At 48.0% G+C, this 17,499-nt stretch overlaps 1 protein-coding gene across 1 annotated transcript; it reads left to right on the top strand.

Annotated features, from left to right (window-relative positions):
* Window positions 1-17,256, top strand: LOC122377627. Its single transcript, XM_043357891.1, has 4 exons — window positions 1-231; window positions 9,664-9,843; window positions 13,304-13,419; window positions 16,163-17,256. The coding sequence occupies exons 1-4, from the start codon at window positions 58-60 to the stop codon at window positions 16,278-16,280; spliced, it is 588 nt and encodes a 195-aa protein (XP_043213826.1). The 5' UTR covers window positions 1-57; the 3' UTR covers window positions 16,281-17,256.
* The last annotated feature ends 243 nt before the right edge of the window (window positions 17,257-17,499 follow it).

The raw sequence follows: 17,499 nt of genomic DNA, 5'->3' as shown, positions 1-17,499 counted from the left end.
CGGCCCGGCCCCAGTCGGCCGGTCACTCGGCCAGTCGCCGCCACCCGACGCTCCGCGATGGCGCCTCTCCGCGCTCTGCTGACGGCCGCGCTGGTGGCCGCTGCCGCCGCTGCACCCTCGGAGGGCGGCGCACAGGGTCGCTACTTCCCCGGCCTGCCGACCCCGCTGGCGCCTTTCATCGACTTCTATGAGACGCACATCGAGCCGGAGGACTTTGTGGTGCTGCGCGGGGTGAGTACTGAGTGCCGACCCGGGACGACCGCCGCCCGGCTGATAACGGGGACTTTTTGTCGCTGTCCAGACCGTGCACTGGCACGCCAGTAGGCGCGGCTCGACTACTGATGCCGCCGAGATGTGCCGTGCCGTATTCACGGGCTGTGGCACGGAGCTCGAGGCCTGTGACCTCGCTGACCGGCCGCTCGGGGCCTCTGACCTCCGCTGACCGGCCGCTCGGGACGGACTCTGACCGGCCGCTGACCGGCCGCTCGGGACCTGTGACCCTGGCGGCAGAGGCCAGCAGTGGAGAAATCTGGACTAACGACGACCCGTATCAGCCTGGCATGACATGAAGCATGGAACTGAATGATAAATTCCAATAGATGATGTGTTGTGAGTTAAGTAACTATCACTGGTTTTCCGCAGACGAAGGTGTCCAGGAAAACCTTATCCGCTCATGAGTTACTTTCTGCGCTAACCTACGGATAACCGCAGGTTGTTTGAAAAGACAAACACTATTCGTTAGAATTGTGTTTTTCTATTGAAAAACAACCGGAGCGTAACCGCAGGTTGTTTGAAAAGACAAACACTATTCGTTAGAATTGTAACCGCAGGTTGTTTGAAAAGACAAACACTATTCGTTAGAATTGTGTTTTTCTATTGAAAAACAACCGGAGCGGTCGTTCTCCGGGCTATGTTTTGCAAGTCTGGCAGCGAATCGAGACATCTTGAGTCTGGCCTAAACGAATCGCTCAATCTTCGTAAAAATTTCAGGGTATGGGCTCCCGGAGGCGATCTACCTGATGGCACCGGTCGCTACTCGCTCAGAATTCTTTTGCGCGTGGCACGTGCGATTCCATTTTCCCCATGTTAAGTCAACGGGGTTTTGGACACTTTTTGCGCGATCGCCAAATAGCGGGAAAACGAGCCAAGAAGGAGGTGGTTTTCTTCCCAGCATTTTATGGCAAACACGTTTGGGTACACGCTAGTGTGCGCTGTATACCCGCCAGAATCTCGCAACACCTCTATGCACAAGGTCAAAGTTGGAATTTTGCTGTGTCCCATGTTAAGTCAATGGACGGCGATGCGAGCCTATGCAGAGACATTTTCTTTCGTTCATTGTACAAAATTTTAGAGATAGAATTTGCCCAAACTCTTATATCTTGTAGAGGAAAGAGCGTAGTACATGCTGGTAGGGGAAGCCGGGGGAAGCCCGGGCGCGGGGGAAGCCCGGCCACCCCGTTTCCGGCTAAATTATTCATAATAAAATGCTCAACTGTTTGTCCATTCAGCGTGGCAGCTAAGGTAACGCCAGCAAAAAAGTTAAGGCTGACAAAAGTTGCATATTGTTAAAGTTATAGCGCAAAAATGATATTTTAAGGGTTTTTAGCTAAAAAGTGAGATATGTTGCACTGTTAATGTTATACCATACAGTACTAATATTTATACGAATGTTATGTAAGGACCGTTTAAGTGTTTGTAGTGAGGGGTGACGAGGCAGACTGGCTTAAGTATGACATTTTTTTCGAATATCGCTGTTCTAAAATAAAAATTAGCACATTGGGGTAACCCCGGGCGAGTGGCCAAGCTTACCCCCAAACGAGAGCAATGCCACTAAACCACTGTTTTCCATGAGATAATAGGTACTGAGCAGGTTTGGTTTACACCTAGATCAAAGATAAATTTCGAAAATAAACATGTTATCATAGACAAAGCCAGTCATGTCACTTAAGGTCAACTAGGGTCAAACTACGTTTTTGCAGATAACGCGACAGACAATGAAGCTAGAGCTTCAAAAATGAAGTCGTTGTGTTCTTCTTCATCAGCCGAGTCGAATGATATGCAATATGATGCATTAAGGTAAAAAGAAAAATAAGTTTGAAAGATTTTTGAAATACACATTTTTTGTCAATTTTGCATCACGATTTTCATCGACCTGTACTGTATATGTAGTAGACGCTAGCTAAAATACCAGTAGTGACATAACCTCTAAGATGTCCAGAGCTAATCAGTACCTTAATATTTCACTTTCCGTTAATATTTGGAAAACACATAATGGTTTCATCAACTCGTTGTAAAGCGCTGGGGAGGTGGCCGGCGTTACCCCTATGCCGGGCTTACCCCAGAAAATTCAACACTTTTTTAAAACTCGATTTTCTCAACCTTATACTTATTCCACAAAACCGAATTTTTGGGAAAACACGGCCAATGAACTTAGCTAGCTAGCAGGATATCAACATTTTATACAGCACGTATGGTATGTAATAAAAATGAAAAAGAGCTTACTATGCCGGGCTTCCCCCGGCTTCCCCTATGCTTCGTTAAGCTGGCAGAAATCGTTTTTTCTTATAAAGTTAATTTGAAATTTAAAATTTTTAACATGGAAAGTCAATGGGAGCTTCTTTGTTGCTTAATGACTTTTTACGTTGCAGATATACCAAAGTGAAAAGTTAATTAAAATATACAACTTTCGATGCTCTTTCCAACAATGTATAGAACGTCACTGCACGATGTGCCGTTTTTAAGAAAAGCTGTAAAAAAGCAGGGCTCGACTGTGACTTGAACCCAACCACATTAGAGTATACGAACAGGTGACGGCGATACCTCCCGTGAGCGGATGCGACACTGATTATTTGCTAAATATTAGCAGTAGGCCGCCTGTGGGATGCCTTTACAAACCTTATATCTCTGCAACCACTGGACCGATTCACTCGCGGTCTTTTGTGTGGGATAGCTTCTTCCTTTCTTACACGTAGTGTGCTGTTCTTGATGCGTATGGGTGACCCCTAATGCGCGTGCCACGTGCAAAACGAAGAGGTGTCAGTTAGGTAACAAATCTAATAACTCTGTAGTTAGTTTGCCGATTGCGCTGATACTTGGCATGGTTGTAGGCACCTGCCGCGCAATGCATTTCCATGTGTCACGGTTGGGGTGCCGCTGCACGTGCACACGTGCAGGGTGACGCTTCCAGATCTCGAGAACGGCTGGGCCGATTGTGATCAAAGTTGGCACACCGTTAGGGATCGGCGAGTAGGGTGCCGTGCACAAAGCAGATGGCACTCATCTTGCACGTGCGCACGTGCAGGGTGACGCTTCCAGATCTCGAGAACGGCCGGGCCGACTGTGCTCAAATTTGGAATACCACTAGAGACTGGTTAGTAGGGTGCCGTGCACAAGTCAGTAAGTATGTATTTTCATGTGCCGCGGTTGGGGTGCAGCTGCACGTGCACACGTGCAGGGTGACGCCTCCAGATCTCGAGAACGGCCGGACCGATTGTAGCCGAACTTAGCACAACGCCAGAGATCGGTGAGTAGGTTGCCGTGGAAAAGTCAGATGGTACCCATTTTGCACGTGCGCACGTGCAGGGTGTCGCTTCCAGATCTCGAAAACGGCCGGGTCGATTGCACTCAAATTTGGCACACCGCTATAGACCAACGAATAGGGTGCCGTGCACGTCAGTCCGTAGCACACCGACTCCGGTCTGCACGTGCAAGGCTCATCCTCTCGTTTGGTGGCGGGCGTTTTTGCTGCGCTTACAAAGGTGCTTGCTCAAACAACCTGCGGTCCCGCGATGCGGAGCCCGGCATCGCAGATGCCGGTAACCGAAGGTTTGTTGTCAATAGTTAAAACACTATTCTTTAGAATTGTGTTTTTCTATTGAAAAACAACGTACCGGGACGGCTGGGACCACTTCTGCGCCTGCCATCTATCGGGCAGTGTTTGGAACTACAGCGGGCGCTGGCCGGCCGGGCCGCGCGGCGCCGTTACCGGGCTATGGAGGCGAATGAAGTGGTGTAAAACCATACGAATTTTACGCTTGTAAAGCAAAAAACGAAAAATGTACACTCACCACAGTGTTCAGCAAAGTACTGGGAACAATATGGATATAATTTAAAGCTAGTACGATGCGAACTGTTGGTTCCCTAGAGCAGTATTTACATACTTGTAGGAGATAGGACTTTAGCATTACGGGAGCTTCTAAACTGCGCTCGCAAAGTACTTGATTGTAAATATTTTCATTTAGAGGCAAAAATCTAAAAATGTACAGTCAGAGCGTTGTTCCCAATGCTTCTAGGTACACAATGAGCATAAATTTAGCTCGAAATGTCATCACACATTGGTTCCCAGTCCAGTTTAAAACGACACTTTGTGCCGCAGAGCCTATCTCTTCCAATGGATGGCGGCTGGGTGGCGGTTATAGTGGTGGACAAGACAATTCTTGAGTGAAATGAAAGCATTTGCTTTCAAGGAAGAACTTTGAAGAACTTGTAATAATTGACAAATGATCGTTAATTACAGTGTATAATTTCAAGTTCATGGCAAATGAAAATATTTTAAACAATGCTAGTGAACTCCAGTACCGCCACGCGAGAAAGCAAGTACTCGACGCACGGTCTGCCCGCCACTTCTGAAAATGGTCCGCGGCCGGCCGGCCGCGACCCGACACGAATCTGAGTTCCCTGACAATTTGGCAAAAGCTGCCTGAGATCAGTACAACTTGATGCTCTTGAAAACGGCTGCTCCAAAAATTCTGATTTTTTCAGGATTTCTAGTGGGCCAGGTGATCTACGTTCTGGTATGGGTCTCCCCTCCGCGGACCATCTGGTGCACGTGCCACGTGACTTTGAAAATTCCCGTGTTAAGCCAATGGGCAAAATAAAAAAATGCGTTCCACGGCAGATTGCTCGAAAACGATCCAAACGACCCCCCCCCCCCCCATTTTCTTCCATGCAGATCAACCACCATTCGGTGCACTACCCATGGGCATGTCGCAAAGTGGCCGGAAAAGTCCAGAACCACGTGCCACGTGCCGTTGAAAATGACCCTGCACACCGGAAATTGGGACTTTTGGTCATTTCGGCGCACCCATGATGCATGCTATGGCGTGGGTGACCAAACAATGGGTGTCATCCGGTCGGCAACTGTTTAAGGTGTCGTCCAGTGGGCCAAAGTGGTAGCTTCAAACTTTTGGGATCCACCATTATGGGGATTCTTTTTAAAAATATACTTGCGTTTCTTGGCGCAATGTTCATTCCACCCAGCCGGTCGTCAATGCGTTAGGTGACCCAAATGACGATTGACCTGAAGGAAGTTGGGGGTGAGGAACACGCACGTGCCATCCGTTTTATAATCGGGCGCTTTCATCTAGGAGATTTTTGCAGATATCTTTTTGATTTGTGAAAATGACCAGCCTGGCGGTATGCCAGTCGTTGATGAATTATTATCTTGCTGCTGCCGGGCGCTTATTTGCGGTGTTTGCGTTTGGCGGCTGCAGCGGGCGACTTTTAGTCGTTTTCGGTTAGCAGTTGGCGTCGGTGCGGTGCGGGCGGTTTTATTTTTTCGGCGTTTCGGCGTTTTTTTTCTGTGTGGTTTGCGGCGGTCGGGCGATTTTTTTGCCGTTTGCGTTGGCTTTTCGGGCGTGCGTTTTACACGTTTTGCGGTGTTTACGTTTTGCGGCGGGCGGGCGTTTTTTGTTTTTTGCGGTGTTTGTCTTTGGTGGCGGGCGGGCGGGCGGGCGATGCGGGCGGTTTTCTTTTTTTTCGCGTCGTTTGCGGTGTTAAATTTGTTTGCGGTTGGCGGCCGCTTTTTCGTTTTTTCTTTGCGGTGTTTTTTTTTTTGGCGGCGGGCGGGCGATTCTTAGGCGTTTTCGGTTGGCGGTTAGCGGGCGTGCGATGCGGGCGGTTTTATTGTGTTGCGGCGTTTTTGCGTTTTTTTTTATTTGCGGTTTGCGGCGGGCGGGCGTTTATTTTTTGCGACCTTTGCGTTGGCGTTTCGGGCGTGCGTTTTGCGCGTTTTGCGGTGTTTGCGTTTTGCGGCGGGCGGGCGTTTTTCACAATTCAAAGTTCAAACCTTCGGGCCACAGCGCTCCTCGAAAAGCGCTGCCCTCGAGTAGTCCTCGGCGTGGCCTAGTGGAAAAGACATCCGTTTTTTTTTATCTCGTTGACAGAGAGTTAGCGGTAGGAGAGCCCAACGTCGTTTGAACCGCGTTCCTGTGGCTATAAACCCTCGCCCGTATTGGCCTTTTTTTACAGCGGCTAACGCATATAGGGGCGGGGTACGCTCCCCTGCCGTTCGGCCCCTGATCTCAGCTGACCTCAGTTAAAGGGACACTTATGATGATGAAGATGATTAGCCAGATGCTCATTATTTAGGATCAAAATTGATAGAATAGTTGTATTACGTTTCACCCACGGGGCTTCTTCGGATACATATAGGTAAATTCAACAAATAGAACACAGAGATGCAGGCCAAGCTCAGACACAAATCATGCGCATGCAATAAATATCGTGAAAGGATTAACAGATATCTTGAGATTTAGACGAATAATAATTTTAAGATCGACCCCTAAGTGCGTACTGCGCGCTATTATTAGTCAATACGTATACCTATTTAACAGTCGACAACACAATACGTACTACGCGAATTACGCTATCATTCCATCTCAGAATTCGTACTACGCGCACACTAATACATACACATCATTCTAAATCACAGCTAACAATGACCTATAATACCCAATCATAATCTGTGTTCGGCGGTACAGCATATCTACAGGCGCTGCCTACTGGAGCCATCTGTTAGACCCGAAAGGAACTACTGCTACTATGTAGGTATCGATGTCATATAACGCTACCAACAGAACAAGCCAAGGAACAAGCGCTAATGTGCATATGATGATGTGTAGGGAACTGGATGGAGTAAGCGCCATGATGATGTGTTTTTGTTAAGTGCTGGTTTTTTGTTTCTTATCTCAATTGATTCAGTTATTAAAAGGTTCGCTTCGTCCTTGCATCTATGAAGAATAGAAATTTCGAAGTCAGTGTTCATCGGTTGTGCTGTGGGGTGTGCTGTCAGTATATGATCACCTAGGTCAGTACCTTTCCTTTTGTTCCTAGCGTCTCCCAAGTGTTCCATAAATCTAGTCCTCACCATGCGTTTAGTTTTACCAATGTATGTATCTCCACACATTTTACATTTAATCTCATACACAACGTGTATGAGATTAAATGAGATCATACACAGCGAACCTTTTAATAACTGAATCAATTGAGATAAGAAACAAAAAACCAGCACTTAACAAAAACACATCATCATGGCGCTTACTCCATCCAGTTCCCTACACATCATCATATGCACATTAGCGCTTGTTCCTTGGCTTGTTCTGTTGGTAGCGTTATATGACATCGATACCTACATAGTAGCAGTAGTTCCTTTCGGGTCTAACAGATGGCTCCAGTAGGCAGCGCCTGTAGATATGCTGTACCGCCGAACACAGATTATGATTGGGTATTATAGGTCATTGTTAGCTGTGATTTAGAATGATGTGTATGTATTAGTGTGCGCGTAGTACGAATTCTGAGATGGAATGATAGCGTAATTCGCGTAGTACGTATTGTGTTGTCGACTGTTAAATAGGTATACGTATTGACTAATAATAGCGCGCAGTACGCACTTAGGGGTCGATCTTAAAATTATTATTCGTCTAAATCTCAAGATATCTGTTAATCCTTTCACGATATTTATTGCATGCGCATGATTTGTGTCTGAGCTTGGCCTGCATCTCTGTGTTCTATTTGTTGAATTTACCTATATGTATCCGAAGAAGCCCCGTGGGTGAAACGTAATACAACTATTCTATCAATTTTGATCCTAAATAATGAGCATCTGGCTAATCATCTTCATCATCATATGTAACACAATGCTCAGTACTAGCATCTCCATCCTCAAAAATTAAAGGGACACTCCCACCTTAACATTAGTTTTGAGTTGAGATAGCCAAATTGGTGGCCATGGCCTGCAAATACCGGTTTGGGCACTCACAACATCGACAAATGCTTTAATTCGGAGATATGGAATTTCAAACTTGCAGTTTTCGGATTCTAAGGGGCTAGTGCATTGGTATGCCCCCTTAGAATTTGTGACGTCAGCGGAGATCTAACGATTTTTAAATCTTTTACTAAAACGTTTGGTAGCACGCGGTGGTATATGCTGCTTTGCGCGCAACAAATGCCGCACTTTCAAATAAAGTCGCTAGGAACAGCGGAGATCCCAAAAAGTAAACAAAAGTAAAAGTCTAATATCTTGAAAACCGGTGAATATTTTTCGATGAAATTTGGTAGATATTCGTTTTCGCTCTTTCTGAACCGAGCGACATCACTTTCGTGCCAATTCATTAACTTTTTTGAAGGTGGGAGGGTCCCTTTAACCTGACCCTTGGATAAGTACACCAAACAAAGAAAAAACCAAGTGACAGTTTTAAATACTTTTTTTTAATTAAATTAGTCCCAACCTTTTGATAGGAAGGATTCACAAGGACAGAGCCACCGCTAAGCGAAGCTTGTTGCGATGACCCTGCCCTCTAACCTCCGATCGCGCAATTCCAGTTCTATGGCAGAATTTAGAATTCAAAGTTTAACGTGCGCACATCGCCGCGCACGGCCGGTCCTCTCACTGACTTCGCCTGGCTACGGCCTGCCACCAACCGCAACCATACCTGTCAGGAGGCCCATAAATGTCGAGCGCCCGTCGCGCTTCGAACCCAGGCTGTTTTAGCCGGGAACGCGTGCTCTCACCTCGCGGAGTCCAACGCTCTACCAACTGAGCTACGGGACCGGCAAATACTGTGGTATCAAAGCACAAAAGTGATAAAACGAAGCGGTTATCACCAGTGTTTTCTGAATTGGAGTGATTTGAATATTTTTCCATAGGCTTAACATTACGACGTAATGACCTCTAACTGACCTCAGGTCAATGACATAAAAAACAGCCATATGTTATGCAACTCGGTGAACTGAGCACATCTCGAAAGATTGAAGGAAATCAGTCCAAAACTGTGAGTTAGACAGGTGCATAAAGAAAGTTGAATTTTTACTTGACCTTGTACCGGTTTTTCTGCCCTGGTGACCTGACCCAAGGTCACCCGGACCTCAAATTTTTAGGTCATATGTAAAAAGGTTGCCCCAAAGCTGCGCCTTTTTACGCTATCTTTGAAAAACCTAAGGGGGTCGCATCCACCCCGCCACTGCCAGGGCGAAAGTTAACTTCAATCAATGCCCTACAAGTACCTACACAAAATTTAGCGGGCCTGCTGTTTTGATGGCGTGGCAAAAAGTGGGGGTGATCAACGCCCCACCCCCAACCCCACCCCAGCAACACGTGGACTAGCGCTTGCGGCATTGACAATGTCTTGTGAACCAGAACCATTGAGCTATACCTACTAGTAGTAGTATGTCCTAAGCAAGCGGGAACGGCGCGAAGGCGCGAGCTGTTCGTCTTCCGACCTATACCTTTATAGGTTTACGTTGTAAACACAAAAGTGACAACCACGCAGAAGTGACAACCACGAAGACCCCCTGTGGGAAAGTTGGTCACTAACGTAAATGGCATTCACAATGTGTGCAAAAGCTGTCACGAGGAACTTGGCCTTACCAGCTGGTCCTTTTCAGGTGTCTGGCACACTGGCCTTCGTCACGTTTGCGTTTCTGATGCTGGCGGCCAACATGGGCCTGCTGCCCCTGAACCCGGCCCAGCTGCGAGAGGACGACTTCGGCAAGTTCAAGCCGTTCGCCCCAGAGCACGTCAACAACGCCATCTCTTACGACGAGGCTCGGTCCATCAGCAACTTGGTGAGTGCTGCCGATCCCTCTGTTACTACTATTATATATAAGAGGTAAGCACAAGCGCCTCCACCCCCACTCCCACCCCCAACCCCCGGCCCTGCAACGGTTCACTGGGGCATGAGTCGATATCCGGTGGAAATCGGATTATTATTGTACTTACAGCAATGCAACGAACGCCAATGCGCCTGGGTGAGTACAAGAAAATATAGGGTAGACCGGGGCAAGTCGCCCCGCCGAGGTAAAACGCCTCACCGATGTTTCTCGGAACTGGCAAGGTTCTGGGGAAACATCATCTCTTCTATAAAACGTGCACTATATGATCATTATATGAGCAGACTGGAAAGAAATTGTGATGACTCTTTCGGGAGATATAGCCAAAAATGTGTTTTTTGAGTGATTTTTATGTTTTGTTGTCAGATTATGAATCATGGCGTTCTTTTATGGTCCACATTAGGTTAACGACTTTTATGTATTTTGAACAACTATTGTCTAACGCTTATCATGCCGGGTTGGTTCGTGTTAAATTATGTCTTACTGGAGTGCAAGGCGTTGTTCTCTGACCGAACTACGTGATGGGGTAAAACGCCCCAGTAGGTCGCGGGGCAAAAAGCCCCTGGGGCGTTTTACCTCTTGTGTTGTTGGGGCTACCCACTTTCTAATGTTCGGTAGCTGGCGAACAGTAAGTTTCTATGCCTTTATGTGTATTTTCCTCAGCAACTGGATGGCAAAGGAAGTACCTATTTTGTTAACATTTGCATTGCAATAATTTATTATTTGGTCTTATGAGGTAGGTGCTCATACAACAGTGTCATATGCTGAGCACCTGACAGGATGGAATGTGCTAACTTCAGTGCCGTGCCTCCAGAGGTCTAACGGACCTCTCACATGAGATTTAGCCAACTACCATGTTAAATCTTTAATCTAAGGTATGGGGCTACTTGCCCCAGGCCGTGGGGCGTTTTGCCCTGGGGTTGGGGCAAAATGCCCCATTTGCAGTTGCTTCACAAATCACTTCCTAGCTTGGAGTCCGATCATAAGTGAATCAATTTGAGGGGTGCAATTTAAAGTAAAATGTCCAAAGAACGCATTGAGCACAAATTTGGCCTTTCAGGTGATGTGGGACAAAATTTATGTAGCAAAATAAATTATCTGGGGCGTCTTGCCCCAGGCTACCCTACCACTTTTAGCATTGAGGTTGAACTGAAATAGCAGTTTTGTAGCTTGGTGTGAGACTAGCACAAATCAGGAGCTTTTACGGCCAAAAGATCACCTTAGCCTAGGAGAATATATTTCATTTCTTGTTCCCAAACCAGTACCTTACGCAGGAAGTTAGTGATTTACGGAAAACCCCAAGAACTGCCATCTGTGGCAGAGGCCAGCGTCAGCCAATCAGGGTTCAGCTGGTTGGTAACCCCCGCCGCCTTGTTGATGCAGTCCTCCCTAAGATTTTTCGCAAATAACTCGCGTAAAAAAGCAGCCCATTGCGAGGAAACTTTCAGTACCATCGCGTTGGTCAATTGTACACCCCCCAGGGGTGAGGGTAGGGGGGGGGTGCAACCCCCCTCGTCGATCGCACCTGATGGAGTTAGATCGTCACCGAAAAAAAAAACGAGCGTGTGTGCCATTACATGACGCAGCGACTGATACCCGACTTTAAAGTCTCCTGTCAACCGGCGACCTCTGGGATGAGGTCAAGTGGTCCAAGGCGGCACGGTTCCGTTTTATATAAACAACTTTGCGAGAAAAAAAAAACGGTCGCAGAGACGCGATTTTGACATAATCGTGTTTCCTTATTCAGGCGCGTCGAATGGTATGCTTTTTATTCGAATCAGATCAGCTTGAGATGTTGACCTCGGGTCAAGGTCAGGTCAGAGCCCACAGGCTACAAAGCTGGTCGGAGGAGGTCATATTGCATATTATTCGATTCGGCAGATCTTCTTGAGTCTATTGGTGATTTTCCTGACTCGCTAGCTCAATTCGATCGGGAGTTATTGACGACAAACCCTTATGACCCTTGTAACCCTTGTGACGTCATAAATGACGTTAAGCAAGATCGGCGATGCAAAAGTGAAGCATCGGACCTTGCAAAGAATGCATAAAATCACGATTCCATGTGACTTACAGGGTGACACAAAAAAACGGTCATCACCAAATTTCGAATAACTTCGGAAGTTTTATTCAGATCATCACCAAACTTCGGCCACTTAAGGTCACACCTATGTAGCATACATCCACTAAGTTTCAAATCTTCACTACGAATACTTTTAGTACAGTGTGTGTTTTACTGACGCTCCACAATGTGCTCCAGGTGAGCGCCACGGCGCTGCAGGGCGTAGGCACACTTGCATCCGGCGGGCAAAGTTGTCGATAACCCGATGGCTGTGCACTTTACAGAGTGCAATGGCCTCTGGAGACAGTGCTCAGGGGGTGTGCTACCCCTGAAACGTTATTCTTATCGGGTTATCGGCAACTTTGCCCGCCGGATGCAGGTGTGCCTACGCCCTGCAGCGCCGGGGCGCTCACCTGGAGCACATTGTGGAGCGTCCGTAAAACACACACTGTACTAAAAGTATTCGTAGTGAAGACTTGAAACTTGGTGGATGTCTGCTACATAGGTGTGACCTAAAGTGGCCGAAGTTTGGTGATGATCTGAATAAAACTTCCGAAGTTATTCGAATTTTGGTGATGACCGCTTTTTTTGTGTCACCCTGTAGATAGTATGAGATCGTTCCCGGCGCCAAAATAGCTATTTTCATTTTTTTCCCCCATTGGGTTATAGGGATAAGGTTATGTGACCGACCTGATCTCATGTGACTTTTAGGAAAATCCGAGATAAATAACTTGTGAGACTTCTGGAGGATACTAGTTACTACGTCCTGTAAGTTTCATCTCCCTGTGAATGTTCCTCTGACGCTGAGGGCGTTGCGAATTTGCGACATCTGAGTACCATGCAGAGGTTCACTTATGCCCTCAGAGGTCGGTGACTTAACCTGACCTGAAAACGCGGTTGGTGTCCCAAGGTCCGGCTTGAATCAACAGTTTGGTATGCGCTAAGTTAAAGCTCTCTATCGCCCGCGTGTTTGCAGCTATAGCGGGAAAAACCGTATGGGATAGGGGCGGCACCCTCCCCCCCCCCTCAGCCGGCGATGGTTAACTACGCAATATGATTGGTCAACGCGTAATGAGCTACCGCCGCAAACACTGTGTGCAAACACTGTGTACGTGTGTGCGCAGATTGACGCGGAGTGTGTACGTGTGTGCGCAGATTGACGCGGAGTTTGTACGTGTGTGTGCAGATTGACGCGGAGTGTGTACGTGTGTGCGCAGATTGACGAGGAGTCAATCTCGTCAATCTGCGCACGTGTGTGCGCAGATTGACGAGGAGTGTGTACGTATGTGCGCAGATTGACGAGGAGTGTGTACGTATGTGCGCAGATTGACGAGGAGTGTGTACGTGTGCGCGCAGATTGACGAGGAGCCGCTGACGACGCGCCTTCCGAGCTGCGTGCCGCTGCTGCTCTGCTCCCTGGAGGTCCACGGCTGGACGCTGCCGCTGCAGTCCTCAGACAGTCTGCTGCAGAGGTCAGTGGTCGGGTCATAGCAGTCTCCAGGGGCCGGTCAGACGGCGGCAGTCTGCTGCAGAGGTCAGTGGTCGGGTCATAGCAGTCTCCAGGGGCCGGTCAGACGGCGGCAGTCTGCTGCAGAGGTCAGTGGTCGCCGTCGGGTCATAGCAGTCTCCAGGGGCCGGTCAGACGGCGGCAGTCTGCTGCAGAGGTCAGTGGTCAGGTCATAGCAGTCTCCAAGGGCCGGTCAGACGGCGGCAGTCTGCCGCAGAGGTCAGTGGTCAGGTCATAGCAGTCTCCAAGGGCCGGTCAGACGGCGGCAGTCTGCTGCAGAGGTCAGTGGTCGCCGTCGGGCGGCAGTCTGCGCTCAACACCCTGATGGGTGCCGTCTTTCCTGACAGTTGCACCATAAGTAGCCGGTCCCGTAGCTCAGTCGTTAAAGCGTTGGACTCCGCGTGGTGAGAGCACTCGTTCCCGGTTACAACAAGCGCGAACGGGTTCGAAGCGCCACGGGCGCTCGATGTTTATGAGCCCCCTGACGGGTATGGTTGCAGTTGGTGGCAGGCCGTATCCAGTCGAAGTCAGTGAGTGGGGCGGTCGTGCGCGGATTAGCCCTCGCCCGCACATGGGGGGGGGGGTTGCCACCCCCCCAGGCAGTCTTTCTGCTCTGCACTCAACATTTTTAAAGCTAGAAAGCTGATTTTTCGTATAGCTGCTCGTCTATCCTTTCTTGATGTCCACTGAAAATTTCAAGTTTCTGTGGTTTTTGGTTTCGGAGATATGACCTTGTTTTTCAGGTCATGTCATGACCCAAATGGCCAATTCTCAACATCTTGCGTTTGCCATGGGTCTTGTGAGCTTTTGACACCCTGATTTCGGCCTTTTTTGCCAGTCTTACCTCCCACCTATCATGGAACATGTTGTTCGACGATGTACAGGGGTCAAGGTCAGGGTCAAGGTCAACCTAGGTCATCTAAGATAATTGCGTTTTAGGCAAGCTGAATTTACTTTTTGTGAAGTTTTTTGACTGCATTTTTGGTAAAAGCTTCTCAGATCATGATTTCATGTGATATGGACCCAAAAACGATCGGTGCACACATCAGTATACACACAGACACACACAGACATACAAACACATATAATTGACCTTGACCTAACTTGACCTGAAATGACCTCAGCAGCAAAATTCTGGTCGGATAGTGTGACAAAGAGGTTCTAGCTGGCTTGGCACCAGAAAACAGCATCGTCATCGGTATTTGATAAGCAGCGCACTTGATATCCAACGGTGACCCAAAACAGCAACATTTTTTAGTTTGACCTGACCTGGAAGGTCAATGACTGACCTGAGAAGGTAAAACTGGGTATCATTGGATTCGTCTTTTCCCAAAGAATCTTTTTGGTCTTTACTGCTAAGCTCTATCTCCAACAGGAACGAAATGGCGCGGGGGGGTGGCAACCACCCCCCCCCCCATGTGCGTTCTAGGATGGGAAAATGGCATGTGCGGGCGAGGGTTAGGGTATTTTCCATAACGCAAGTGACTGGGGGGGGGGCTCCACAGAGGCCTTCTTATCTCTGGACTACTCGGCTGGTCGTTAAAATTCAAACGGCGTCTGATAGCGCTGGAAAAACTGCTGAGCGAAACCTATTTTCATTGACCTCGAGGTCACCGATGACGTCAAAGGTCATGTCAAAGAAAAATTATTAGAATTTTGGCTTTTTCACAATTAATGCTCTGGCCGCCGGCTAACAAGTCCGATCAGGCTCACTTTTGGTTTACGCACTCCTTGATATACCTATGCCTTAGAAGTTGGATACCCTGAGGGTACCTAACTTTAACTTCGTTTTTTTCATGTCAAGGCCAGGTCATCCTAGGTCACGGAACTTGTATACCTATCATATATCGGTCACATGACGGATGTTTTATGGTCTACTTCACTCATAGGTTTAAAAAAGTATCGTCTGAGTCATTTGAGGTCATTTTCCAGCTCCAATTAGCTGAAGTCTAGGCTGTGACTAAGGCTGCTACTTACATGACTAAGATCTATGCCACAAATTTCCTAATGCACCGGTGCTGTTCATGGAGCGGAAATCCCTTCATCCCCCTCCCCGTGGCGCCACCCTTGTTTACCGATCTCTGACGGGTCCGAATTTAACAGCCTACTCAAGCACATTTACATTCACCAGAGGTCTTATTTGTGCACTCGAACTTACCAGAATCAAATTTCTTTTGTTGGATTATTTCTGTTCACATGGTTCCTCATTGCGAACAACCGCTGCAAATTGCTATTTTTAAGCATCATTGGGCGTTTCTTTTTGGGGGGACGTCCCCCTCGGATTTCTCGTCGGGGGAAGCGTCCCCCCGTCCCCCCCGCTTTTGACGCCAATGCTGAGAGCTGAACAGTGTGGGGTAACTAGGAGCGACGCCAAGAGCTGTGATGTTTTTCGGGTTTATTCGGGCCGCCCGAAGCTCGGCACCGTCTGTGCAGCCTATCACGCAGACTGGGCTGCGCTGCTCTGATTGTCCCCAAAGTTACTGCACACCCACGAGATAGACGCTAGGCCTGCGCAATGAGTAACAAGGGGACCTTTTCATCCAACTGGTGGATTGGGATAGGTGCAGCATCCTTCTCTGGTCACATATAGGTACATATGTCACCCTCCCAAAGTTGTCAAAGCTGAAAGCCAAGTCTGATCCGACTCGACTGCAGGCATTGTTTGAAGGCCGGCAGCAGCTCTGAGTACCACCTGTGCTGTCCGTCAGGTGGAGGCGGCCGGAGCCGGAGGAGACCGACCCGCAGCGTCCGGCAGCAGCGTCCGGCGACCCGTGCCGCCGGTTCCGGGCAGTGTGTGCCGTGCCGCTGCTCTCCGACCAGCTCTGAACCCGCCGAGCAGACAGCGCAGCCATACAGCCACAGCCACAGCGCAGCCATATATCTTAGCCGTACAGTAAACACCCGGCCATGCAGCGCATCCATACATACAGTAACAGCCACAGCTCAGCCATACATGCCAGCCATACAAGTTAGCCATGCAGGCTAACTTGTATGGCCAAGTTATACAGTTACAGCCACAGCACAGTCACATAGAACAGTCACAGCCGGCAGCCCACACATACAGTAGCACCACAGCCCAGCCACAGTTCAAGCACAGTTCAGCCACAGCCCAGCCACAGTGCAACCACAGTTTAGCCACAGCCTAGCCCGCATGCTACCGATTGCCAACTGTCAAATAGTTCGTGGTACAAACTAGTGTCATCTGCACCAAACCAGTCATACCATTGGGATTTGACCAAAACCTGTCATCACGCACAAATAAGCTCCAAGTTAGGCCAAGTCGTAGCGCTAACTGCAGTGAACACAGCTGCAGTCGACTTTAACCTATTGCTATGCCAATGTCATCTTATTCGAGCATGTTCAGCGAGCCGAGCGCTAGGATGCGAGCCGCTGCTTTGGCGCGGTATGTGTAGGCTGTTGCTCGATGTAGGAATTGTGAATGTGATGTGGCACGTGATTTCTTAGATTCAGCACGATTATTTTAGATGTACTGCGAATCAAGCAACTCAAGTTTTCCTATAAGTGTTTTAAAAAATGTTCTGGTGGAACTGAATGGTGTCATTGAGAAAGTCCTGTTCGTTGCTCCAGTAGGTAATCTCGTGTGTTTTTTTTTGTGAAAGGGAGGGTGCTAGATATGGGCATTGTGGAATTCAGTGCAAGAGTTTGAGATGTGCGGTTGTGGCATTGTGGAATTCAGTGCAAGAGTTTGAGATGTGCGGTTGCTATTTATTGATTTGTTTGATGTGTGTGTGTGTGTGTGTGTTGTGTTTTCGTGCCCAATAAGTAACATCCGAATGCCCTGGTCTGCCTGTTGCGTCTTGCTCGTCATCTGGTCATTGTTGGCATAAACAGAGACCGTTACAAATATACAAATGATTATATGACAGAAATGTATAAAACCGAAGAGAAGATGGTTTTTCTTATGACCTATGACAACGTTGAATTGTTTGTCAAATTGTGGGCGCCTGAAAAGTTTTAACTTGCTCGTCAAGCAAGATTTGCCTTACATTTCTAATGCCAAAAAAAAAAATGATCAGCGAAGCGT

Source organism: Amphibalanus amphitrite, unplaced genomic scaffold (genome assembly GCF_019059575.1).
Source record: "Amphibalanus amphitrite isolate SeventyFive unplaced genomic scaffold, NRLGWU_Aamphi_draft 000006F_arrow, whole genome shotgun sequence".
Taxonomy (NCBI): domain Eukaryota; kingdom Metazoa; phylum Arthropoda; class Thecostraca; order Balanomorpha; family Balanidae; genus Amphibalanus; species Amphibalanus amphitrite.
This window is presented reverse-complemented; position numbering and strand designations above follow the sequence as displayed.

What these genes read in the sequence shown, in the direction of transcription:
- LOC122377627 (XM_043357891.1), top strand. Translation starts at nt 58, where the DNA reads ATGGCGCCTCTCCGCGCTCTGCTGACGGCCGCGCTGGTGGCCGCTGCC. An exon ending in ACTTTGTGGTGCTGCGCGGG is followed by an intron (nt 232 to 9,663) that starts GTGAGTACTGAG and finishes GGTCCTTTTCAG; the next exon opens with GTGTCTGGCACACTGGCCTT. An exon ending in TCAGACAGTCTGCTGCAGAG is followed by an intron (nt 13,420 to 16,162) that starts GTCAGTGGTCGG and finishes GCTGTCCGTCAG; the next exon opens with GTGGAGGCGGCCGGAGCCGG.